Raw genomic sequence first — 26,053 nt, forward strand, 5'->3', positions numbered from 1 at the left:
GTGTTGTTTTGATTTGCAGATGTTGAATATTTCTTCATGTGTCTATTGGACATTCTTTTTTCTTCCTCTGAGAAGTCTCTCTTTAGGTCTTTAACCCGTGTATTGATTGAGGTGTTGTGTTTTTGAGGGTTTATTTTTGTGGTATTAATTGTTTGAGCTCTAAGTATATATTATATATGAGGCCCTTGTCTGATTATAGGTAGTGAAGATATTCTATGGGCTTTTCTATTTATCCTGCTAGCTATGAAAGCAGAAACTCTTGTGTGATATAATCCCATGTGTCTAAACCTTCTTTAATTTGTTGTGATTCTAGATCTACATTTAGGAAGTTTTCCCCTGGGTCTAGAAGGCTTAGGGTTTCCCCTACCTCTTCTTGTAGTATTTTCACAGTATCTGGCCTTACATTGAGGTCTGGGCATTTATCCAATAGACCACAAACCAGGCCAAATTAAAGCCACCAGCACAAACACATTTATTGCAGTATTGTTTACCATAGCCAAGATATAGAATCAACCTAGATATCCCTCCATAGATGAATGGGTCAAGACAATGTCCATTATCCATCAGAAAGAATGATATTGTACCATTTGTAAGGAAATGGAAAGACTTAGAAAATATATTAAACCAAAGAAATGTAGGCTGCATGGTTTCCCTCATTTGTGGTATCTAGAATGTGCCTATAAATCTATAAGTAAATACACTGAATGACCAAAACAAATAAATTGGGACATGATAAATTATATAGGACTCTAATCATTAACATACAGAGGCCAAAGGAGGCTAAACATAGGAGTAGTGAGCAAAGGCTCAATAACTATGACCATATAAAATAATATTCTATGAAATGAACTCCAAAAAAAAGGAAATAAGAGGGCTGGGAATGTGGCTTAGTGGTAGAGTGCTTGCCTAGCATGCATGAAGCCTAGAGTTCAATTCCTCAGTACCACATAAACAGAAAAAGCCAGAAGTGGCACTGTGGCTCAAGTGGTGGAGCACTAGCCTTGAACAAAAGAAGCCCAGGGATAGCACCCAAGCCCTGAGTTCAAGACCCAGGACTGGCATAAAAAAAAAAGAGACACCCTTTAGTTGCCATTGTTGCTGTTTTTGTTCTCTTTTCCTTTTGTGTTGTTTGTAACTTCATTTGTCTTCATGAGGGTAAGGGTGGGGGGGGCACCTAAAGGATGGAACAAGGCTGAACAAATACAACAGTGATACTCACCAGACACTATGTGGAGAGTGAAGTGGATATCTTATGGATGGGGATGGGAGGGAAAGATTGTGAGAGAGGAAGGGAAAACAGTTCAAAAAGAATTGTACCGAATGTACCTGACTCATCTAACTGTAACCCCTCTGTATATGAACCACACAAAACACTCAAAAAATAAAAGTTCCAATATCATTAAATACTCATTTTTGACAGAAAAATCAAATAAATAGATTGTACCTTCTAAAAGCCATATTTACAATTAATAAGCTTGTGTTCTCTCTTATTAACTCTGATTTTTCAGATGTGGACGAGTGTGAAATTGGTGCCCACAACTGTGACATGCATGCCTCGTGTCTGAACGTCCCCGGCAGCTTCAAATGCAGCTGTAGAGAAGGCTGGGTGGGAAATGGCATCAAGTGTATTGGTGAGTTTGATAAGGGAGGACAGTCTGGTAAAGGAACTTCTTATCCAGGTGTTGGTAGCTCATGAGATCTGAGGATGGAGATTCAAAGCCAGCCTAGGCAGAAAAAAAAATCCATGAGCATCCTATCTTTAGTTAACTAGCAAAAACCTAGAAGTGGAGTTCTGGCTGAAGAATGCTAGCCTTGAGCACAAGAGCAAGAGGCCCTAAGTAAACAAATATCATCTTTGTGGTTGTTAACCCACACATTTGAGTAACAATATATTACTTTCCATTTATGCTCTTACAAATCCAAGACAGTCTTTAGATGCAGGAATAATTCCTATTCTTTAGTTTTAGCCTTCGTAGAAATGATCGAACTACAACAGGATGCCTTGGCATCTGCTTTTTTCTTGTGTAATGCCTAGGAAAAAGTTATTGTCTGTGCATCCAGTGATCCAAACTGCTATCTGATGAAAAATAACTGACTGGTTTTCCAGGCTCTTCTTAATCAGTGAGATTTAAAACTCAGTGAAGTCCAGGTATGGTAGCAAACATCTATAAGCTACTCAGGAGGTAGAGATCAGGAGGATCCAAGTTCAAGGCCATCCCATCCAAAAAGTTAGTGGTATCTTAAACAATAAGCTAGGCATAGAGTGCCAACACTGAGCAAAAATGTGAGACTATATCTGAAAAATAAATCTAATTTAAAAAGAAAGCGGAGAAAGTGAAGGCTAGGGGTAGGGCTCAAGTGGTAGAAGCCTAGCATAAGGCCTTTGAGTTTACCTAGTACCACCAAAAACAAGTAAGTTAATAACAAAGTAGCTACTCCATGAAAATAAATGGAGCAAATAGAAAGTTTGGTTTACACAAGCATCAGATCTGTAGTGCATGGGTACTACCAGGCTGATACTAGAAGATAATTCTTCCTTCAGACAGATATGAGTGTGTTGTAGGACTCCAAAGGAGAAGAGGAGAGCTGTTTCCCCAGGTTGCATAGCTCTTGACCTGGAGTCTTGTAATAAGTACTTTATAGCTGTAGGTAGAGGACTGGATTTTACCATTGGTGTCATTCACAATTTAGTTTAATACACTCAGTGTTTCACATGGCTTACCAATAAAGCATTTTTCCATCTGGTAAGAATTATCCAGGTCAGTTTAAGATAGAAAAGAAAGCAAGTTGAACTGACCTCCCCGTGGTGATTTCTCATTAAAAGCTTATAGGCCTGTAATAAGGATTCAGGAATGGCCTTAACATCTCTTCCCAATAATGCAAGTTAATATGAGTGTACTTTCCCATCCACCCAAATGTTATGCCTGTCATATGTTTATAAGCCAGCTATACCATATAAATTATCATAGTTCCCAATAATTTAGGTACAGAACATCATACGATAGCTTTATTAAGGATACCAGCCAACTTCTAGTCTAGCCACTTTTCTGACATTAATCTAACAACTTTTCAACCATATCCTCACTCCCGTTGTACTAGTTCCAAATGTCTACTCTTTCCTGGCTTTTAGTTTCCATTTTATGTGTTTCTTACCCATCTGTCAGTCTGGCCAACTATTACAAGATGGCCTGTCTCCTGTATAAGAGATTTTACAGTGTCCAAGTACCTGTGAGTGCTCTCATCTGCCATCCAGGCTTACCTTTTCCTTCTCATCTTTATTCCATACTCTAGTCTCAACACTTTCCTGCCCTGTATTTTCCTGCTTCATGCTATAAGGACCCCTTTATGTGTTTCTTTATTTCTTCCCGGGACTTCTTGACTCCTGTTCATTACTACTTCTGTTCAGTCAGCTAACTTCCTTTGGGTCAGAATTTGATGAAAAACTACCCATGAAAACGTGAGTTTTTTCCTTGTTTCTGCAGTCAAAAGTAGATACCCTTTTTATTCTCTGATTGCACCTTGGTAATTTCCTTTATAAGGCATATTAAAAACTTTTTTCTGTACTTAACCTCTGTCTCCTGTATTAGACAAAGGACTATGTAAGACCAACAATCATACTATAAAATCATCTATAAAATCAACTTGAAAACTGATAATTATCCTGTTCCAGAATTCAGTAGTATTTTCAGAATTGTCTTTTTCCATAAGAGAACTAGCAATAAAAATCTACTGTCCATAGAAGTCAGATGGAAATATAAAAGTGGTGTTCTATGAACTGCTATAAATAATTCATGAAACATTTTGAATTCATATTTTGGCCCCTGAAGATAAATTAAGACACACTCCATTTGACCCATTCGTATGTAAATTAAAGCTGTGTTAACATTATTTCTGGGTGTTTAAATGCCCCACCTTCATTTCTCATCTTCATTGCTACATTCTCTTGGCCACAGATCTGGATGAATGTTCTAATGGAACCCACCAGTGTAGCATAAATGCTCAGTGTGTGAATACTCCTGGCTCATACCGATGTACCTGCTCTCAGGGCTTCACTGGAGATGGCTTTACCTGCTCAGGTGAGTGTTAATCCCCAGGTGAGTTCTGATGTAGTTATTATGGAGCACTATACATATTTCTTCCTTACTCAAAGAAAACTGTAGTTAAATAAGACTAAAATAACTACCTCTGCTTTTCATACCTTATCTGTAAGTGAATAAAACATTAAACACAAAATCCTGAGTTAAAATAGTGATTATCATGTATTGTCAATGACTACTTAATTTATAGCATAATGGTGAAAAAATATAGATTGGTCTGGATCACAACACCTAGATTCAAATCTTGTCTTTTTACATATATTTGTGTCATCACAAGACGTACGATATGGAAAACTATGGTATTATAAACTGGCCATATGATCTATCTGATCCCTGTTATTTAATGTGTTTATCAAGTTTTGGTAACTTATCTTGAAATTTTAAAAGGATTAAGTGGAGTGATTCAAGTGAAGGTCTTAGACAAATACTTCTCAAAAGCTTAGTAAACATTAGCTTCAATTTAGCTTCTAGTTCTTCCACATTTCCTAAAGGCAAAACATCATCTCATCTCACTGTACAAATAAAGAAGAATAGATAATCCTGCTTGCCAAAAATAGGGATATGTGTCACTTTATAAGGGACTGTTGCTCCGTGGATGTCCATTACACACTTTAAGCTCAAAAAGAAAAGACAGGCTCAATATTTTTCTAGTTCTAGATATGAAAAAATGTATATTTAGCATTATTCAAATGCCTCTTTGAGAAAACAAGTCTATTCAGTTGTAACTCTTTCGTTTAGTCTTGGCTGTGGCAGCTTTCCTGTCCTTTATACTACTGTGTCAAGGAATGAGTGTGGCTCTGGTATTAAACACATCTGTAATGAGAACTGGGCTCAGCCAACATACCAGCTCAGTGCAACAGCTCCCTTGGCTCATCTCAGCCTTGAGTTTTCCTCTGTGAACCTCACAGGCCTAATGAACTCAATGAAAAGTGCATGCCAATGTAACTGGCACACTACGGCCCTCGGTTAACATTGACTTCTGCTCTTTCCTGAAGCATGGGACTAAGTAAATCATCTTTAAGTTCTGTGAGTAATAACTGTTTGCATGATTAAGGTCAGAATATATTTCTAAGACTGGTAACATGACAGGTTTCCCTCTTGCCATTTCACTCAGCATGGACTAGGCAGAGCACAAGTTGCTTAGTAGTAATACCATAGTGTTTTCATGTGAGTCAACATTTTAAAAACGGTCCATTGTTCTTGATCATATCTAATGATGGTATTATTATTCTGACACATTAGATGGGCATTATAGGAAACTAAGACACAAGTGAGGACATATGCATTAATTGCATTACAGTCAATAAGATGTAGATTAAGTGATTGTGTTATTGACTTGTCTACCCTTTTTAGTGAATGAGATGGATTGGTGTTTCATGTTCATGAGCACCAAGTCAAGCCAATGAAATGGATTGAGTTTTGAGGCAAGGAAAAAAAAAATGGCTTCATGAAATGTGAAACTTAATGGAAATGTAATTCACGTCTCTCGCAGATACTGATGAGTGTGCAGAAAACATAAATCTCTGTGAAAATGGGCAGTGCCTGAACGTCCCAGGGGCCTACCGTTGCGAGTGTGAGATGGGCTTCACTCCAGCCTCAGACAGCAGGTCGTGCCAAGGTGGGTCCCCACAGCCCCGCGCCTTTTCCAGCTACATTAACTACAGCAAAGGGAGCCGCAAAAAGGGCTGGAGCAGGCTCTACCTGGAAGCAGTGCACACATGTTGCACATGTTAGACGTCACTCGCGTGAGCTTGCGTACTTTCACAGCATGAATCATGACGAAGGAAGCTTTCATCTCTTAGGAAGATTTCCTGGCCAGGAGCCAAAGAGTTGGAAGTCTGGCTCATTCTGCTTTTATTTTTTTTAACCATTTCATTGTTTCTCAAGCAGCCTAACTGTACAGCTTATAAAATGTGAGCTATTACCTCGATCACCACTATTTATTATGGTTATCCAAATCATCTAGTAGCTTGTTTTTAATATTTACATTCTCGTTTGACTCTGCAGTCAATAAATCTGTGGCTAGAAACCTCTTCACAGGATTTATTAAGGACTTCCTTGCTGCTTAAGAGACATGACTCCTCCTCCTCCATTATGATGTCATCCCCCTTCCCTAGAAATAGGACTAGTACATCTGTCCTAGAAAAGGAACTCGAATTCAGTTCAAATTAAAGACTCAATTCACATTCCATATGGTTTGTGCTTTAGTCTGGTACAGGGAAGGCAATATAAAGAAAGAAAGAAAAGAGACTGAAAATAATCTATATGACATGGGAATTTAAAAAAACCTTATGTGTCACAAAAAACTTAAAACCAGGAAATTTAGCTGAACATGGTAATGTACACCTGTAATCTCAGTATTGGGCAGTCACAGGCAATTGTATACATAGTTTAAGGCAAGCACCAGTACAAATGTATGCACATACACCATTAATGTCAACCAAACACAACTGAAACATGATCACAGTTTGGCTCAAAGTATAACCTAACTAAGCCCCGACACCCAAATGACATTAAAGAAAGGAAATGTACCTAAAAGACCATAAGGTTTTCATAAATTCTCAGCAGTGAAGATTGAATAAGAGCATGGGGGTGATTATTAAGACCTGGAAAAGATGATTTTTGATACTGAGCACATGCCTGCTTCTACAGCATCCCACTAGACTGGATAGAATATAATCCATTTTATCCAAAGGAACTGTAGAGTGAGATTTAGATTCCCCGCCCCCCCCCCCCAGTTCTGGTTTCTTCTAAGCACTGAAATCAATTAGTAGGAAATGTGGATGATTTGTCTTCCACCTCAGCTTGACAAGGACCTGGAAAAGGAGTGAGTGAGTTGTAGCCAAACCCTGTTGCTAACACCAAATCATTTTACCTGGACAGAATTTTCTTTCCATAAAGGTCTTCTAGTACTTTTCCAATCTTTTCCTACCGTGGAGCTAAGCAGTTACTCTTCACATTATTCCCTGTACAATTGTTTGTTTTCTTACATTCACTACCAGGGGAAGAAATTCCTGAATTGACAGGACAGCCAAAGTTGGCATGTGTAACTTCTTCCCCCTTAGGCTTTTTGATCCATTAGACTGAGCTCCAGCTTTTGAGGTCTCAAAAATGGTGCCTTGGTCTGTTTCCCCATGCTGTGTCCTCTCTGGTAACTTTTCATTCATGGACCTATAACCTCCTGGGAGAGTTTCATAATGAACTTCATATTTTTAGATGTATTTTAAAGACACTTGCAAGATTGTATATGTAAGTGGACCACCTTATTCCATGACATAAAGAGCAGATTTCTTTGCCTGCTTATAACTGATCCTATGATAACATATCCAGTTACAAAATTTTAAAAAAGAAGCAAGTTAAACTTGAGCCAAGCACTGGTGGCTTGTGCCTGTAACCTAGCTACTCAGAGGCTGAGCTCTGAAGATCACTGATAAAGACAGCCTAGGCAGGAAAGTCCATGAGATTCTTATCTACAGTTAACTTCCCTCCCCACCCCCCACCAAAAACCCCCACAAGTAGAGGTATGGCTCAAGTGCTAGAGTGCTAGGCTGGAGCAAAAAAAGGAAAAAAAAATTCAGGGATAGTGCCTAGACCCTGAGATCAAGCCACCCAAGAAAAAGTTAATTTCAGTGGTATCTTTGATACTTTAAAATGGTTATGTATTTTTACTAATTTATTCGAATTTTTTTTTTGCTTTTACTATCTCTTTCTTTAGACGTGGTCAAGCTTAATTTTTGAATTTGTTAAACTTTCAGCCACCACTTTCCTTCTTAAATATATTGTAACCCCCCAAAAGTTAAAACATTACATTTATAGGGTCTAAGTGTTATAGCTCAATGGTGAAATACTTGCCTAATATGAGGCGTTTGATCCCCAGTACCACAACCTTCTAGATACATACTTAGTCACAAAAAATGGTATTTACTTTTTTAAAAAGAAAAATGATACTGCTTTCGTGTTTCATGAGTTAGCATTAGCTTTCCATAACTACGTGGCTAAAGAAATTTACCTCTCATAAACATCTTGAGTTAGAAAAGCTCATTAGTGTTATATAATTAAATCAGATTTTAAAATGTCTTTGTAAACATGCAATTTTTCTTAAATCTTCAGACATTGATGAATGCTCCTTCCAAAATATTTGTGTCTTTGGAACGTGTAATAATTTACCTGGGATGTTTCACTGTATCTGCGATGATGGGTATGAGTTGGACAGAACAGGAGGAAACTGCACAGGTATGGCCACTTGCCGGCTCAGTGCTGCTCAGATTGGTTGCGCTACATGAAAATGTCTCCAATTTCTGGTTACTATGTTCTTATGAAAAAGAAAATTGCATTCTGATGCATTTGTTTCCGAAGATGGATTTGATAAATTTTTATTAAAACATCTAGTTGAAGCTATTAAATCATGAACGTATTATAAATATGAATGTGTATATATATATATATATATATATATATATGCACATACATGTAATTTTAGTTTAGCAAATAGTGACATAACTTTTTCTTCCTCAAAACTGAGATGCTGGCTAGGTGCCAATGGCTCACACTTGTAATCCTAGCTACTCGGGAATCTGAGATCTGAGGATCACGGTTCTAAGCCAGCCCAGGCAAGAAAGTTCATGAAACTCTTTTCTCTAATTAACCACCAAAAAGCTGGAAGCGGAGCTATGACTCAAAGTAGTAGAGCACTAACCTTGAACACAAAAGCTCAAGGGCAGTATCTAGACCCTGAGTTCAAGCTCCAGGACTCACACACACATACACACACACACACACACACACACACACAGAGTAAACAAAGATGGTTAATTGCTATCAGAAACATTAAGAACACTAAATGACATTGTTACATCATGGGCTTGATCCATGGAACCTGTTTTTAAGTATATTTAGGAATTTAAGATAGTTCTCTTCATTTTATTGAGTCCTTCCTAATAATCTTTATTGACTTGACAAAAAAACACCAAGTTGTTTGAAACAGAAATATAAAGATGTTAACACGGGCATTTTGAACGCTTCTAGATATTGATGAGTGTGCAGATCCCATCAACTGTGTCAACGGCCTCTGTGTCAACACACCTGGTCGCTACGAGTGTAACTGCCCACCCGATTTTCAGCTGAACCCCACGGGTGTGGGCTGTGTGGGTAAGAACATGAAATGAATAGAGTTATATAGAGCTGAATGTTTAAGATTTCCTGGTAGTGAACTGCTGTAGTACATGATTACTGTAATTAAGAAGAAATTACTTCTTTTAAGAAACTCTAGATTGTTTTTAATTGTGCAAACAACAACTGATAAGCAATCAGCCATGTTCAGAGGATCATCTGGGATATAGTATCTGCAAAATCAAGAAAATACGGAATAGCAATTTGAATTGGCTATGATTGAATTCTTACTGAGACCACTAAAATGTGGTTTTCTCTAGTCTACTTTTCCTCAGTAAATTCTTACCAAATTATTCAGAAATATAAAAGCAGGTCCATTGGATGGCAAAGTAATTAATGATACCATCTTTATTGAATGCTAAGTATACCCAATATCTATGAACCAGCAGTTCCTGTCTGTGTTTTATATACTAATGATATGTAAAGACATGTATAAGATTATGATTACAGAATACCTGTGCTATCATGGATTTAGAAATCATTTTCATAAACTGAATTGATTTATTTAGAGAGTCAATTAGACACTGAGACCACAGAGAGGATATGCATAAAGTATGATGGGAAAAAGTTATAAAAATGAGATTTATGAGAAAAAATACCAGTATGTGTTCTAAAGTGCACACATTGGAACAGAAAATATTGTGAAAGAAGATACGTGAAAGTTGAATACTAGCAGCATTGTAAGTCCTATGTACTTAGGAGGCTGAGAATAGGAGGATCAAGATTCAAGTCCAGCCCAGGTAGAAAAGCCCAAACAGAAAGAAACTGTCTCAATCAATAGTGTAAAATTAAAAGGCACACGCCTATGATTCCAGCAACTAGAGGAAGCCTAAAGTAGGCAAACTATGGCTCAGGTGTGTGTCTTGGAGGAATGTGGGACCTTATATCAAAAACAATCATGCAAAACAGGGCTGGAGATATGACTCAAGAGTGTCACTAACAAAGGCCCAATGCCTACATGCCTCTAACCATAGAAAACAATCTTTATCTAAATGAACTTGAGGAGATGGAGTTTGTTACTACTGTTGTTTCATTTTCATGTGGCTTGTTTATCTTTCTGTAGGAGGTAAGGAGGAGCACAGAAATGGAGAGAAAAAAAGTGAACAAATGCAGTAGTGTACTCACTAGACACTATGTTGAAAATGAACTATACAACTTATGGGTGGGGACAGGAGGGAAAAACTTGGGATAATGAAGGAAAGGGTAACATTATCCAAAAAGAAATATACTGTCCATCTAGTGGTAGAGTGCTTGCCTAGCATGCATAAAGTCCTGGGTTTGATTCCTCCTTACCACATAAATAGAAAAAGCCAGAAGTGGCACTGTGGCTCAAGTGGTAGAGTGCTAGCCTTGAGCAAAAGAAACTCAGGGTCTGTACCCAGGCCCTGAGTTCAAGCCCCAGGATTGGCAAAAAGAAAAAAGAAATATACTCTCTACCTGATTTATGTAACTGTAACCCCTCTGTACATCACATTTGTAACAATAAACTTTTATTTTAAAAAAATGCTACTAAGACAGCTTAGCAAGCATGAGGAACTCACTTAAAATCAAGTTCCACCCCCTCAAAAGTATAGAGTATATTTGGATAGTAACGGAAGAAGAATAGAGAATAAAATGAACAAAATAGAGGAAAGGACAAAATGAATTGAGACCTAATACAAAGAAGGGTCCCTGAGCCACATCCAAGATTAAGAAATGAGAAATAATAAGAAATGCCAAATGATTTTATATGAAGCCACAGATAAAAATTACTTTGTCGACTTCTAAGGACTTTGGCTTTTATTGTGGCTGAGAGGAGAAGATAAAGAGGATATTTTTCTGGCCGTGGGAGGACAAACGGACTATGGTTAGGTTAAGAACAGGAAGTGGGCCTGGTGCCCATAATTTGAGCTTTGGTGGCTAAAGTCTGAGAAACAGTTTGTTAATCCAGAGAAAACAAATCCAAGAAACTCTCACCTCCACTAAAAAGGCAGAAGTGGAGGTGTGGCTTTAGTAGAGTACTGGCTGTGATTAGAAAGCTGGGCCAGAATACAAGGCCCTTAGTTCGAGCTCCAGATGAGTTAGGAAGCTATTGGCATTGTCCAGGTAAAGAGATGATAACATTTGGATTTCAGGTCATAATAGCAGTGACATGTGGTCAATTAGATTCCAGCTGTGTTTTAAAGATAGAGTTTTAAAACCTTGTTGTTGGCCTTACTACATAGTAACTGAAGGGTTAAGTATGGCCCTGAGGTTTAAGAACTGAACAAGTTTAAAAAAAATAAAAAGAACATCTATTATCTATTTATTGAAAATGCATCAAACATGGAGAAAAGGTGAGCTGATTTTGTATGTGCATGAAAAAAATATCAAGAGATGGGCTTTTAGAAATGTTAGACATAGGAGAAGTCAAAGAGGCAGTTGTCAGGAAGATCTACAGTTCAGGAAAGAGATGAGAGAATTGTACATTTATGAATTCTCTGTACTTGCAGCATTGGAATCAAGATTGGTTGTGTAACGAAGTGGTAACTATAACTAGAGATAAGCAAAAGTGTAAGATTCACTTGACTATTACTTAGCTGTAAATTCATAAAAAGTTGTTCACAAAAGCCTGCAAATCTCCCCATGGAAAGTCCAATGAAACCATGAGAGAACATAGATGCCGGGGAGGAGAGGGACACTGGGTTATCAGTATTTATTTGCTTTGTTCATGCTTCAAATGAACTTAACCCTAGGATTATTTCCATTATCCATAAACTCAAAACACAAACTTTCATGCGTTTATATTGAAGTATCCAGTGCATCCCAAATGAGAAAAGTCTTAACCATATTTATTTCACGAGTATGCACGATCTATATAGATTTTCACATCAGAAAGTCTGTCATCATTTATTGGGTGGCTCAGTCCTGAAAAGGTTCAAAGAAAGAAGTTTGTTTTATGTGAAAGATTAAAATAAACTTTTAATAATACCTTTAAAAAGTTAGAGTTTCATTCTTGGAGCGTTCTTACCCCCTCCTAAGGAGTTCTCACCATTAACAAGAATCATTTGAATAGGAGTTCTCACCTTAACAAGAATCATTTGAATAGGAGTTCTCACCTTAACAAGGATCATTTGAATAGGAGTTCTCACCTTAACAAGGATCATTTGAATCTTTGTTGTTCTGCAGACAACCGTGTGGGCAACTGCTACCTGAAGTTCGGTCCTCGCGGAGATGGAAGTCTGTCTTGCAACACAGAGATTGGGGTGGGCGTCAGCCGCTCCTCCTGCTGCTGCTCTCTGGGGAAGGCCTGGGGCAACCCCTGCGAGACCTGTCCCCCTGTCAACAGCAGTAAGTGTGGAGATGAAGATGGGGAAGAGAACACACTAGGATCTATGGACACGTTTTCATTTCCTTCTTGGGCTTGAGGGGGAGGAGTGGACAGAGGAAGTAATGAAGACAAAACATACACTAGAGAGAATTAGCCTTTGAACTGTGTCATGATTGTGCTAACCTAGCCAACAGTGTTTTACCTAAAAGGAATCTGACTTTTTCTATTTTTATTGTTTTCTGTGATTTAAAAAAAATGTAGGGTTTAAAAAAATATGAAGGGTTATTATTCTCCACAATATCATCAACGAAGGCCACTCCAGAACCACTTCTCAGAGGTTAGTTGTTTAGATGCAGAGAGTTTGAAACCTTTGTTCATAGAATGAAGTCTTTGAAATACAGTGTACCTTTAAGCGGAGACATACATTTCTGATGTGCACATGAGCCCAAACCTCTGAACTATAGACTTCATTTGTGTTTACTAGCCAAAAAAAAGTTATAATGTAAATTTATTTTTATAAACAAATTTCTGACCAGGAACTACTGGCTTGTACCTATAATCCTGACTACTGAGCAAGCTGAGATCTGAGTAGAGAGGTTCAAGGACAGCCCAGGCAGTGAAGTCTAAGGGACTCCTATTTCCAGCAAAGGGCTGGATGTGGAGGGGGTGGCTTAAGTGATAGAGCACCAGCCTTGAGTGAGAAAGCCATACAAGAGCAAGAAGCCCTCAGTTCAAGTCCCAGTACTGACACAAATTTTAAAAAATAGACTTTGTTATAACACTATGTATGCCATTTATAAAGTCAAAAAGATCTTTTTGTTTCTATGTGAAGTGTAATGCACATTACTACAAATGTACTTGAGAGAACACTGAGAAAACAGGGGTGCCCACTGAGGATGTGTAGCAGTAGCTGTAAATTGCTCATTGTCACAGCCACTTCACCAGGATACACGTATCAAATCTCTCTCCTTGTTTTGTAGCTGAATATTACACACTGTGCCCTGGAGGTGAAGGCTTCAGACCCAACCCCATCACCATCATCTTAGAAGGTAATCTCATCACCATCTTCCACTTAGACTTCAGTGACATAAAAAACATATTTTAGAGAAAAAGCAGATACAAGAGTTGGTGTGGTATAATCTCACCAAGACTATTAAGCACGATTGCAGTTAGGAAATCAACCACTTTCCCAAGAAGTAATGGTCCATTGCAGCCATCTCATGTCCACTTACTTACTCTGCAGGGAAATCTGCTCACCATTGTCCTCCATCTTGAATCATTTCCCAGTCTGCCTGAATCACACTTCCTAGAAACTGGCAAAGGTCTACAACAAATCAAGACAGGCTGTAGTTAGATTCAGCTCTGTCCTTGTGGACGTTCATTTGGATGCATAGAAACGCATAGATGTTAATATGTGCTACAAAAAATGAGTGACAGGGAAGTAAAATAGACTGTGTTGGGGTGGCAGAGACAGAAGAGTAAGGAGGAAGAGTGAATGGAGGATGTGCGTGAGGATGAATATGGTTGAAGTACTTGATATGAAAATACAAAAACAAAACAATGAAATCTGGAAATTGCTTTAAGTAGGGGAAAAGAGGTAGTGTGCTTGCCTTGAGCTGAAGAGCTCAGGGGCAGCACCCAGGCCCAGAGTTCAAGCCCCATGCCCAACCAAAACAAAAACAAAAAAAAAAAAGAAGGGGAAAAGAGTTGAGGGAGAACTGTGGAGGGGAAAGTTTGATTGGGGCATGTTGTATGTATATATGGAAATATCATAATGAAACCCCCTCTGTATAACTAATACATGCCAGTAAAACAGCTTTTAAAAAAAGCTTATAGACATTAGGAGATGGCTCGTGTAAAGCTTTGATACTAGCCATTGTCTTTCACAATGGCGTCCATGCTAAGTGAACTACCTCTCCGTGTATAGACATCGATGAGTGCCAAGAGCTACCGGGGCTCTGCCAGGGTGGAAACTGCATCAATACCTTCGGGAGCTTCCAGTGTGAGTGCCCACAGGGCTACTACCTGAGCGAGGAGACGCGCATCTGCGAAGGTGAGGCATTCTGACCGTGACCCTCAGAGCTGGGGTGCCCCACGTCCACTCTCACGTGATCTACTGAAACTCTTCGTGTTTGTCATCTCCGTGTTGCCAATTCATTTAATTGGCACTTGTTGAGATTTGCCATTTTTGTGAGAAAGATGGTTGATGAAATATAAATAGGGAAAATGGAATAGCATGAAAACATAGACCACTCAGTTAATTATTAGTATGCATATGAATGGAAATTATATTTGTAGAGAAGAAAAGTAACTAAGCTTAAATGTGACTCTTAACTAATGCGGAGAAGTGGCTTTTTTAAATTTAATTTTATTGTAAAGCTGTTGTACAGAGAGGCTACAGTTAGATATATAAGGGGATGAGTACATTCCTTGTTGAATATTGTTACCCCCTCCCTCATTTTCTCCCACTTTCCCTCCCCCACCACAGATTCTTCCTCCCCCAAGTTGTACTGTTCATTTCCAACCTAGTGTCTCATGAGTATTGCTGTTTCATTGGTTCACCCTTTGTCCTTTGTCTCACCATTTTGTTTTTCCCCTTCCCTTCCCCAAATCAGATAAATGTATATATGAGACAGGGTGCCAAAATAAAAAACAGCAGCAACAGGGTGTTAACCAAAGGGAAAAAAAGAAATATACAGTAAAATCAACAACAACAAAAATCCTCTTGTTTCCGTATCTTGGAGTTCATTTCAATTAGCATCATTTGATATGGTCATATGTACATAGCTATTGAGCTATTGTGATCCTCTGCTAGGACTATCCTAGACACATGCTAGTTATTACAAATGAGGGAAACCATGGAACCTATGTTTCTTTGGGTCTGGCTTACTTCACTTAATGTGATATGTTCCAGGTCTTTCCATTTCCTTATGAATGGGGCAACATAGATTGCCAAGTTGGATCAAAAAGCAAGATCCATCTATCTGTTGTCTTCAAGAGATACACTTGCCCACAAAAACAAACATATCCTGCAAGTGAAAGGCCGGAATAAAAAAATCTACCAAGCAAATGGCCCCCATAAGCAGGCCAGAGTTGCAATCCTAATGTCAGATAAAATAGACTTCAAATTAAAATTAGTGAGAAGAGATAAAGAAGGACATTTACATACTAATAAAGGGATCTCTCCTACGGGAAGATATTACAGTTCTAAATGTCTATGTACCAAATACTGGAGCACCCATATCAAACACTACTTACACTGAAAACACACATAGACCCTAACACATAGATTGTTGGTGACTTTAATACACCACTGTTGCCTCTGGATAGATCAGCCTAACAGTTTTTAAATGCTGGATATGATAGGAAAATGTTCAAAGACCATCTTGGTCTTTCTGCTTTCTATCTCCTTGTTTGTGACATGGTATTAAAATGACCTGTCTCAGCACTAGATCGGGGACTTATGGAGACCACTCATATACTCATCTTTATGCTACAAGCCCTAGCCTACACTAGAGCCTCAGTAGTCCTTTGTGGAATGCATAAATGTTTCCAGAATAAGAACATATAGCATGTCTTATAACCTTTCTACTAGAATATAATTAAGCCAACACATCTGAAACAAACAAAGGCCACCTTGCCTCTAGACTCTGAATAAAATACTAACTGGAAAGCAGCTGAATTCCATAAGCCTAACCTTGGCTTCCATAAGGGGAAAGTAAAAGTGAAAGAAATTCCTTTTGGAAAATGTGCCTGAAAAAAAATTCTGTACCCTTTGCCTTGTATATAATTTTATATGCTATGAGGAGAAGGGGAAGTACAGAAGCAGCGGGACAAAAGGGTGAAGCAATTCAGCAGTGAAACCCACGAGACAGTATGTTGGGAATGAACTATCTTATAACTTTGGGGGAGGGAAGTCATTAGGGGAAGTATGGGAGAGAAAGAGGGGGGAGGGGTGACATTGTTCAAAAGGAAATGGACTCATTATCTGACTCATGTAACTGTAACCTCTCTGTACAGTACCTTTACAATAAAGTTTAAAAAAATAAAGCTGAACAAATATTAATAAGATGGCAATAAATCCCATGTTGATCAAAACAACAAAAAAAGCCATGACAGGTAGATTATTTTTCATCATTTTAGATTAATTTCTTTTGAGGATTTGCATTTACATTTTTGTTGTATTGGAATTTTTTTCTTTGGAAGAAGAATGTATGTGTCATATAAGTGGATAGGTGGGAGGGCTGGGAAGGTGGCTCAGTGGTAGAGTGCTTGCCTTGCATGCCTAAGGCCCTGGGTTCGATTCCTCAGCACCACATAAGCAAAAAGAAAAAGCCAGAAGTGGAGCTGTGGCTCAAGTGGTAGAGCGCTAGCCTTGAGCTGAAGAGCTGAGGGACAGCGCCCAGGCCCAGAGTTCAGGCCCCACGACTGGACGCCCCCACAAAAAAAGTGGATAGGTGGGGAATATTGTCTTTATCTCTAAACTTCATATGCACATGATATTGTGGGCTCACATATGCATTGCTCAGTAAGCTAAATTATTTAAACTCACTAAAAACCTGTTTAGTAATTCCTGGTGATTGTTGCCTGTTGTAGATATCGACGAGTGTTTTGCTCATCCTGGCGTCTGTGGGCCTGGTACCTGCTATAACACCCTGGGAAATTACACCTGTATTTGCCCACCCGAATACATGCAGGTCAATGGAGGTCACAACTGCATGGGTACGTAAGTGACAATGCCAAGATGAACTGATTAGGACACAGTTGCCAACTTCCTGTATCGTCTATCATAATTACTGTTCAGTTTATTTGGAAATTAAGTCTTCATGAATGGTTACATATTTCAGAGCTTCTTGACCTGTGGCTATATAGTTACTTGTTTTTAGTCTATGGTAAGAAATTTCATCAAATGTTGCTGTTTCATGTCTTAGATGATTTCAGTTCTCCTCCTGTCTAAATTGTGCATTAGTATACAAATAAAAAGCTATATTTTAAGTATATGGAAGCAGAGACTCTGCTCAAGACTTACTGAACACTTAGATGGACATGTTAAATTGTAGCCCTCTTGTATAATCTTCTAAAATTCAGGATAAAATAAATTGGTTAATTAATTTAATACTAGACCAGTTGTTGTGTTTTATATCTATAATCTCAACTACTGAGATGGAGAATATTATAATAGGATACAAGTCTAGAAAAAAATTAGAAGACCCCAACCCAGTCAATAAGCTGGGCCTGTGGTTCTACAATCCAGGGGAGGCCAAAAATGTGACTGTATCTGGAAAATAACTAAAACCAAAAAATCTGGATGTGTGGTATAGCACCTCACTAGCTAGTGAGAGAGATCCTGAGTTCAAAATCTCAGTACTTCAACAAATGCACTGAGACCTTGTACTTTTGAAGTTGTATAAATATTTTTATTTAGAAAAATACTTTCACAAAAATTATAAATGAAATCCTGCATCTAAAAACAGGAGTTTGAAAAACTACTTAAAACAGGAGAGAGATACTGATTTAAAACTGACTTACCAACTTCAGATCATTGTGTTAAGGTAGCTGCAAATCTTCAGAGTTCTTTTTGACTCGTGGACGTGTGTGAGCTTCATTACGCACTGTTTGCTGGTGTCACTGGTGAGCTGATTGATTTCTGTCCATGCAGACATGAGGAAAAGCTTTTGCTACCGGAGCTATAATGGAACCGCTTGTGAGAATGAGTTACCTTTCAATGTGACCAAGAGGATGTGCTGCTGTACATACAATGTTGGAAAAGCCTGGAACAAACCCTGCGAACCATGCCCAACTCCAGGGACAGGTAAGCCCCTGGCTCATGCTTCTGCTCAAGGCCCGGTTCAAAAAGTACGCTTATGCATCACAGCATTGTATAAAAGTGTGAACACACATCAGAGATGCTCTGCTGTGGAAATAACTGTGTCACATGGCTCAATTTCCCAAGTGACCTTTGGAGTCATCACTAATTATTCCTCTAGGTTTTTTTTTTTAAATTTTGAGATATTGGGGACTCAGGTTTGCTGGCTTTGTTTACTGGGACTCTACCACTTGAACCATACCTCCACCCCTGCTTTTTGGTAATTAATTGGCTATGGCGTCTCATACTTTTCTTCACAAGTCAGGCTTTGACTTAATCTTAGGCATGAACCACTGGTGCTAGGCTCATTCACTAATTTCTAGGATGCAGGTTCCTTTTGTTTAGGAAATAACATGAGAAAAGTGTTCTTTTGAATGAGTTTGAGAATTTTAAGAGTGCATTGTTTCTACTTATATTTTAAAGCTGATTTCAAAGCCATATGTGGAAATATTCCCGGATTCACCTTTGACATTCACACAGGAAAAGCTGTTGGTGAGTTTTCCACATTATGTTTGCTTACAAATGCATATATGTATCTTCTTACATATCACATTGAAAGAACACTTTGTTTTTTAAAAAGTTAGCAGTTCCACAAAATATAGTTACCTGGATGTCCATCTAATATAGTTAATGAATCCAGACAAAAATCATGCTTCGAGAAACCATGATGGACAGATGATCAGTATAATTTAGGGAAGAAGCTACTATATTTATGTGACACTCTCAAGATACCGTTCATATCACACATACCATGCCAGCACTTGAGGCTTTCTGTCACACACATGACTAAATAATGACCATATTTTAAACAACTTGCACTGTTTTTAAAAACACACATTTTAAGTCTTTGGTATATTTTATAGTGTCCCTTTCTGTTCTAATTACAACAGTTCAAAATTATTATTCATACAAATGACTTCCTTCTGAATATACTTTCTGTTGCTTATTCTACATGTCTTCCTCAGAGTTTCCGTCAGAAATCTAATTTTGAGTCCCCATTCTGTATATACATGGTAACTTAATATATGAAATAAAGGAAACATAACTTTTAGCAGATGAATAGCAGCAACTCAGATGACCTGACATAACTCAAAGCAGCGGTTGATTCCCTAAGAATTTCACTTACCTTATTGACATTAAAAATCACTCGGTTTATTTTATCAGGCACTTAAATTTTGCCTCACTCTTTGGAAGAATTAACCCATTTAATGGTCTGTTATGTCTTCATAAACCACAAAACCATTTATGCCAGTATATATTTGACTTTTGCGACACTGAATGTATATTCTTGTTCCAGGATTTAAATACAGTGTTTTTGGAGGTTGCATGGTAAATACATTAAGCAGAACCCACATATATTTCACTAACTCTGTTCCACTTCAGACATAGATGAATGTAAGGAGATCCCCGGCATCTGTGCGAACGGTGTGTGCATTAACCAGATCGGCAGCTTCCGCTGTGAGTGCCCTACAGGATTCAGTTACAACGACTTGCTCTTGGTCTGTGAAGGTAAGCTGAACAATATGTGCCCTTTATCCAACAAGAGTAGATGGGCATCTCTTTCTCTCCTCTGTCTTATTTCTCCTGTCATGTTTTTGCTTGTTTATCAAGTTGTTTAAGCATTTTACTGTTCAGGTCTGTCTTCTTTTAGTCTGCTTTCTGCTAGGGTCTGGTGCCTTTGCCTAGGCTGCATACAGAGCAGGGGCATCCTCCTTCTGCAGCTGAGACTACAAGCATGTGTTGCCCCCTGTGGCCTTCTTCTGTGGTTATGTAAGAGTTTAGGCTCAACCTGTGATGAAGTAAAAGACTTTTCAATGAAATCATGGCTCTTTCAGACATTGACGAGTGCAGCAATGGAGACAATGTGTGCCAGCGCAATGCAGACTGCATCAACAGCCCAGGCAGCTACCGTTGCGAGTGTGCCACGGGCTTCAAACTCTCACCCAATGGTGCCTGTGTGGGTAAGCAAGGGGCTCCCTGCCACTGCATGGTTTTTTAGGTTTCCTACCCTGAAAGGGGCTCTATATTTTCCTCCCCAGACGGCCCCTTCAAGGCTATTTCTAAAAAGATGGTCTAGCTTAGTCTTTTAACCATAACTTTTAGATTATTTTGTTAAGAAAAGAGGTTCTGTCAGTGGATTTCCCTAGGTGAAAATAGTATCCTTGAGATACCAATCTGTCGCATGAGTCAAAAAATAGTCTTAGATTTCTTGAAAGGCTTGCTTATTTTGATTCAACCATAGTTATGGTTCATTTTCATCCTGTCGGGAATAACTAATAGCAGGTTACAGAAACACATGTGTGAAAATGAAAGGATCCTAATAAAAATCAGATTTGTTTGACGTGTTTTGGGTTGTTTGTTTCTTTTTTAGATCGGAATGAATGTTTAGAAATTCCTAATGTTTGCAGTCACGGCCTGTGCGTTGATTTGCAAGGAAGTTACCAATGCATCTGCCACAATGGTTTTAAGGCTTCTCAAGACCAGACCATGTGCATGGGTAAGAAGGACATGTCAGTCTCGGGAAGGAAATGGGGCTGGGACTCGTGAACAGATTGAATGTAGGCCCACCACAGGCCTTCAGTAATGATCACATATGCCTGTCCTCTGTGAAACCGTTTAAGACCTGTGCAGTGCAAACTTTGCAGGCGGAGACATGCCACAGCATGTCCTTCAGTTAGGTGATTCTCAAGCTTTTTTGCTAGAATATATTCACATAGCTTGACATGTGCTCTGAGACAGTCACATTCATGCGGAATTTACCACAATACCAGCTGCCCTTTACCCTTCTTTGTGCCCCCTCAAGAAAACATTTTGGAACGTAAGGGACTTATAAGTAAAACAGTATTAAAATCAAAATATCTGAGCTTGAACTCAGAGCCCTCACACTCAATGCTTACTTCTTCCTGGCGAGCACTTTGCCACTTGATGCATGCCTCCAACCCAAATTTTGGCTGATTAATTGGAAATGAAGTCTCTTAGACATTTCTTCTCAGGCTGTCTTTGAACGCTGACCCTAAATTCTCAGCCATCTGAATTACTAATATCTACCTTAAAATGAATATATGTATATATACATTATACGCATATACCTATTTTCCTTACATATTCAATGATTTAGGATCTAGCTCATCCTTTCATGGTTTTGCTCTTAAAATGATTACAAAAGTAAATATAGACAAACTCCTTAAATATTCCCAGTAGCTATGATAAAAACTACTTACATTATAATAGCATTCAGCTAGTGCTTGCTGAATTGAGGACTAAGAAGTTTTCAAAGGCAGGTACACTAGCTGCTTTGAAGCGAGGACTATATGTCTCTCTGTAAGAGTGATCTCAGCAGTCAGCTATGCCTGTGCTAGGCCTCTTACTATGCTTTGTACTTGAAGGAGGAAAATCAAATATAAAACCTTTTTATGATTAGCATGATCTTGGTGTGAAAAAAGCCAAGTTGTATTCCAGATACTGTCTGCATGAAGATTCAAATCACATTTTGGTAACAGAATTAATTTCCTTATGGCATATCTGTGCAACTCGGAATATGTGGAGAATGTCTCTGCTCGTACCTTGCCTCTTAAAGACACCACCACAACCACCATCAGTTTCTTTTTTTTTTTTTTGGGGGGGGGTCCAGTCGTGGGGCCTGAACTCTGGGTCTGGGCGCTGTCCCTCAGCTCTTCAGCTCAAGGCTAGCACTCTACCACTGGAGCCACAGCGCCACTTCCAGCCTTTTTTTCCTGCTTATGTAGTGCTGAGGAATCGAACCCAGGGCCTCATGCGTGCAAGGCAAGCACTCTACCACTGAGCCACCTTCCCAGCCCCCACCATCAGTTTCTACTGCCAATTTCTCCTATAACAACAGAAGAAATTATCTGACTCTATGTAAAGAAAACCCGCGCTCTGATCCTATTTCTATGAATTTTGTGAGATTACGTCTTTTCACATACTGCTCCAATGCACCCTGAGAGAGTTCAATTTACCAAAACATATGTAAGATTATGATACAGAAATTCATATGAGGAGATATGTTCCCATCTGAGCAGTTCTTCCACTGTGAGTCAGTCAGAATCCTCCCTCCAACCTCCCTGGTGCAGAGCCTCCTTCCTGAAGAACAGGACCTGCACAGTAGTCTCAGAAACCTGAGATTCAGTCCAGGGAGTCTGCTCATCCCCATGGTGGAGGAAGTGGCTATTTTCTTACTTCCTTTTGTAGAGGAGGCTAATGAAATAATGAACTCTGAATGAAGTCCAGTTATAATTCCATTACCTCAGAAAATAAAAGATGATCAAGTTTACCTTTGTCTGTTTATCCTTTTTTTCCCCTGCCATTCCTAGGGCTTGAACTCTGGACCTGGACACTGTCCCTGAGCATTTATGCTCAAGGCTAGCATTCCACAGCTCCACTTCTGTCTTTGTTGGGTAATCAATTGGAGCTAAGAATCTCATGGGACTTTCATGCTCAGTCCAGCTTCAAACTGTGATTCTCAGATCTCAGCCTCCTGAGTAGCTAGAATTACAGGTGTGAGTTTCTAGAACCTGGCTTTGTTTTGTTGATCAAATGAAGTAGGTATGTTTCTGGGCACATGTTTGTAATGATCAATAGAATAGGTTGTTTTGCTATTTCACAAGGTTTATACTTAGAATTGATCTCAGATCTACTCAGTAAGCATCTATGCTGAGAGAAAGATTATTTGGCCTAGTTCTGAGTGTTATATATTCCAGTAAATCATTACACTATATTTTCCTCCAGATTTTATAATTTTGAAATTTTGATTTTTTTCTCTTATTTCAAACATTTTCTTTAAAATAGGTGTATATATATACACATTTACATACACATGTTTATCTCTCTCTCTCTCTCTCTCTCTCTCTCTCTCTCTCTCTCTCTCTCTCTCTCTCTCTCTCTCTCTCTCTCTCTCTCTATATATATATATATATATATATATATATATATATATATATATATATATATATATATGGGTCTTTAGTAATGTGCCAGAAAAAAAATCTAAGTAATTTTGTAGGTAGAAAAAAATGCAAAAGCTCAAACACTTCTTTTCCTAGTAAGAATTAATGATGCCAAGCTCTGGTGGCTCATGCCTAGAATCCTAGCTACTCAGGAGACTAAGATCTAAAGATCGTGGTTCCAGGCACAGGAAAGTCCATGAGACTCTTACCTCCAACTAACCACCAGAAAATCAGAAGTGGAGCTGTGGCTCGAAGTGGTAGAGTGGTAGCCTTTTGCAGAAGAGTCCTAAGCCCCGAGTTCGAGCCTCACCACCGACAAAGAAAAAAAAAAAAGAACTCAATGACTTTGAGCAATTGTTTCTTCAGATGTTGATGAGTGTGAGAGGCACCCATGTGGAAATGGGACGTGCAAGAACACGGTGGGATCCTACAACTGCCTGTGCTACCCGGGATTCGAGCTCACGCACAATAACGACTGCCTCGGTAGGTCCTCTCTCGCCCCTCGCTCACGTCCCCACAAGGTGCTGGGATTAAACAACAAAACTGAACCACGAAGGTAGTTATTAAAGGTGAAGATACAGGCCAAAAGACAAGAACTATCATGGACCAATTTCTCACCAACAAAAAAAAAACACTTAATTGATTTTTTAAAAAATCATTGAGCCAATCAATTCAGAGGAAGAGGACATAATGAAAAATGTTGAAACTGTGTGTGGGTTATTTTTACTCTGTAGATGAGATGGTTTCAGTATTTTTACAATTATTTGTATCTGTCCATTCTTCACCTACATTCAAATACCAGTGATTCATGGTGACTACATTTCGGGTTGGGCTTTCAGAATCCTCTCCTCTGTACAGTATAGAACTTTATCCATTAGCCTAACCTAATGTACAGATGTAACTTGAGCATTCATAGTGAGTGAGAGTATCCTCAAGTGGGTGGAGGAAATAGTAGGAAAAATAACAATGGGCATGTAGTCACCAGGTGAACAAGGACTCCCTGTCAGCACTTGACAGTGCAACACATTTTACCTACATGCCCTTATATGTGGAGCAAGTTCAAGTTTTCTACCATGATGGGACATGTCCACTCAGCTTCACCTCCTCATTTAACCTGGCATGTATTGCTGTCAGTTTCCCTCAGGTTTCCTTGTTGCAATTGCAACAAGGCCTAACATTTGGATGAAATGGGGTATTTCATTCACACTTCTCAGCTGTGGTTTCTTAGACGGCATACATGGGCAAGGAAAAGTAAGTGCCACAGCGTTGATCAGAGAAATCACTGATTCAGGAAATCACTCACATGTAATCAACCCAAGCCTAAACTGACCAAAACAAACGTCTATGCTGTGTATATGATTCCAACATTTTTAAACAAAGCTTTTTTTTCTATATTTATTCATTTCTTTGCCTTCTGAATATGGGCATCATCTGCAGGTGAAGGATCGGAACATTAATCACATGAAATTCTGTGTATCCTCTTGCCTCTGGGAAATAAGTATTTTTTTACTTGGAAATAATTTGATGCAAATTGAAGTTTCAGGTAGAAAGCTTCACCTTAAACATTGAACATTCTGGTTATGAATTTGTAAGTTACATTAATATCCACAGTGTGTATTGTATATCCACAGTGTGTATTGAACTTAGTTACACAATCCTTACAATAGGCAGTGTTTTTCCTTGTCATAAGGAACTATAATGTAGGGATTTGTAAATGTATAGTGATGTGTTGTCTTAAGTTTGAGTTAGTAAAGTAGTATGGGTAACAGCTCTCTCTGAAAAGCTAATTCCCTTTTGCTTTCAGATATAGATGAATGCAGCTCATTTTTTGGTCAGGTGTGCAGGAATGGACGGTGCTTTAATGAAATTGGCTCCTTTAAGTGTTTGTGTAATGAAGGTTATGAACTCACTCCAGATGGCAAAAATTGTATAGGTAAGAATCTAAACAATAAATAGTCCTTGTGATGTTTTGCTTTGTGAAATATAAATACCTCCCCACATTCTGCGCACAGACACCTACAAAAACATCCTTCGCAACTCATTCAGATTTCATATGGTCATCAGATCACATAATCAGGGCAACCTGTGATGGGCATATTTTGGTCTAAGGGATAAGTCAGCTGTGAGGACTCTGTCACCGGCAATGTTTTTTATTGAGGACAGAGCCTAAAGCTATCCAATTAAAGCTGTCTCGATTAAAAATAAGAAAATAAGAGAAATAATGACTTGCCAACTAAGAGCAATCCAAAATGTCAAAGATTTTGAGGGAATAATTGTGCCCAGTGTAGATGAGAAAGCTGTCGTTGAATTCAAGTTATCATCATTCAGCAGACAGATAAATCTGTGCAACAGATACCTCATACATAATTTCTTTTTCTCCCTTCTTTCTCTCTTAAGATACCAATGAATGTGTTGCCCTCCCGGGCTCTTGTTCTCCTGGGACCTGTCAGAATTTGGAGGGTTCCTTCAGGTGCATTTGCCCCCCGGGGTATGAAGTAAAAAGCGAGAACTGCATTGGTAAGACCAACCCTCAGCCTGATTGGTGTGCACCAGCTGTGCAGTACACTAAGACCTGGCACAGACGCTGCAAATACATTGAGTCTCAACCACTACAAATTTGCTGACCTAAGGAATTAAGCATAGGTCTGCTTACATCTGTTTTATTGAA

General features: G+C 38.8%; 1 protein-coding gene across 1 annotated transcript in view; it reads left to right on the forward strand.

The window, feature by feature from the left end:
* The window catches only part of Fbn2 (fibrillin 2), a 199,608-nt gene that overhangs the window by 141,082 nt on the left and 32,473 nt on the right, over positions 1 to 26,053 (forward strand). The window contains exons 32-48 of the mRNA XM_070034133.1: positions 1,509 to 1,631; positions 3,954 to 4,076; positions 5,590 to 5,715; positions 8,208 to 8,330; positions 9,123 to 9,245; positions 12,414 to 12,575; positions 13,536 to 13,604; positions 14,483 to 14,608; positions 17,152 to 17,277; positions 18,215 to 18,367; positions 18,845 to 18,913; positions 19,805 to 19,930; positions 20,257 to 20,382; positions 20,793 to 20,918; positions 23,752 to 23,868; positions 25,190 to 25,318; positions 25,783 to 25,902. Of these exons, the coding sequence (XP_069890234.1) occupies positions 1,509 to 1,631; positions 3,954 to 4,076; positions 5,590 to 5,715; positions 8,208 to 8,330; positions 9,123 to 9,245; positions 12,414 to 12,575; positions 13,536 to 13,604; positions 14,483 to 14,608; positions 17,152 to 17,277; positions 18,215 to 18,367; positions 18,845 to 18,913; positions 19,805 to 19,930; positions 20,257 to 20,382; positions 20,793 to 20,918; positions 23,752 to 23,868; positions 25,190 to 25,318; positions 25,783 to 25,902 (2,067 nt within the window). The remainder of the gene's footprint in view (positions 1 to 1,508; positions 1,632 to 3,953; positions 4,077 to 5,589; positions 5,716 to 8,207; positions 8,331 to 9,122; positions 9,246 to 12,413; positions 12,576 to 13,535; positions 13,605 to 14,482; positions 14,609 to 17,151; positions 17,278 to 18,214; positions 18,368 to 18,844; positions 18,914 to 19,804; positions 19,931 to 20,256; positions 20,383 to 20,792; positions 20,919 to 23,751; positions 23,869 to 25,189; positions 25,319 to 25,782; positions 25,903 to 26,053) is intronic.

Source organism: Dipodomys merriami, unplaced genomic scaffold (genome assembly GCF_024711535.1).
Source record: "Dipodomys merriami isolate MVZ:Mamm:240054 unplaced genomic scaffold, mDipMer1.0.p SCAF_24, whole genome shotgun sequence".
Classification (NCBI taxonomy): Eukaryota; Metazoa; Chordata; class Mammalia; order Rodentia; family Heteromyidae; genus Dipodomys; species Dipodomys merriami.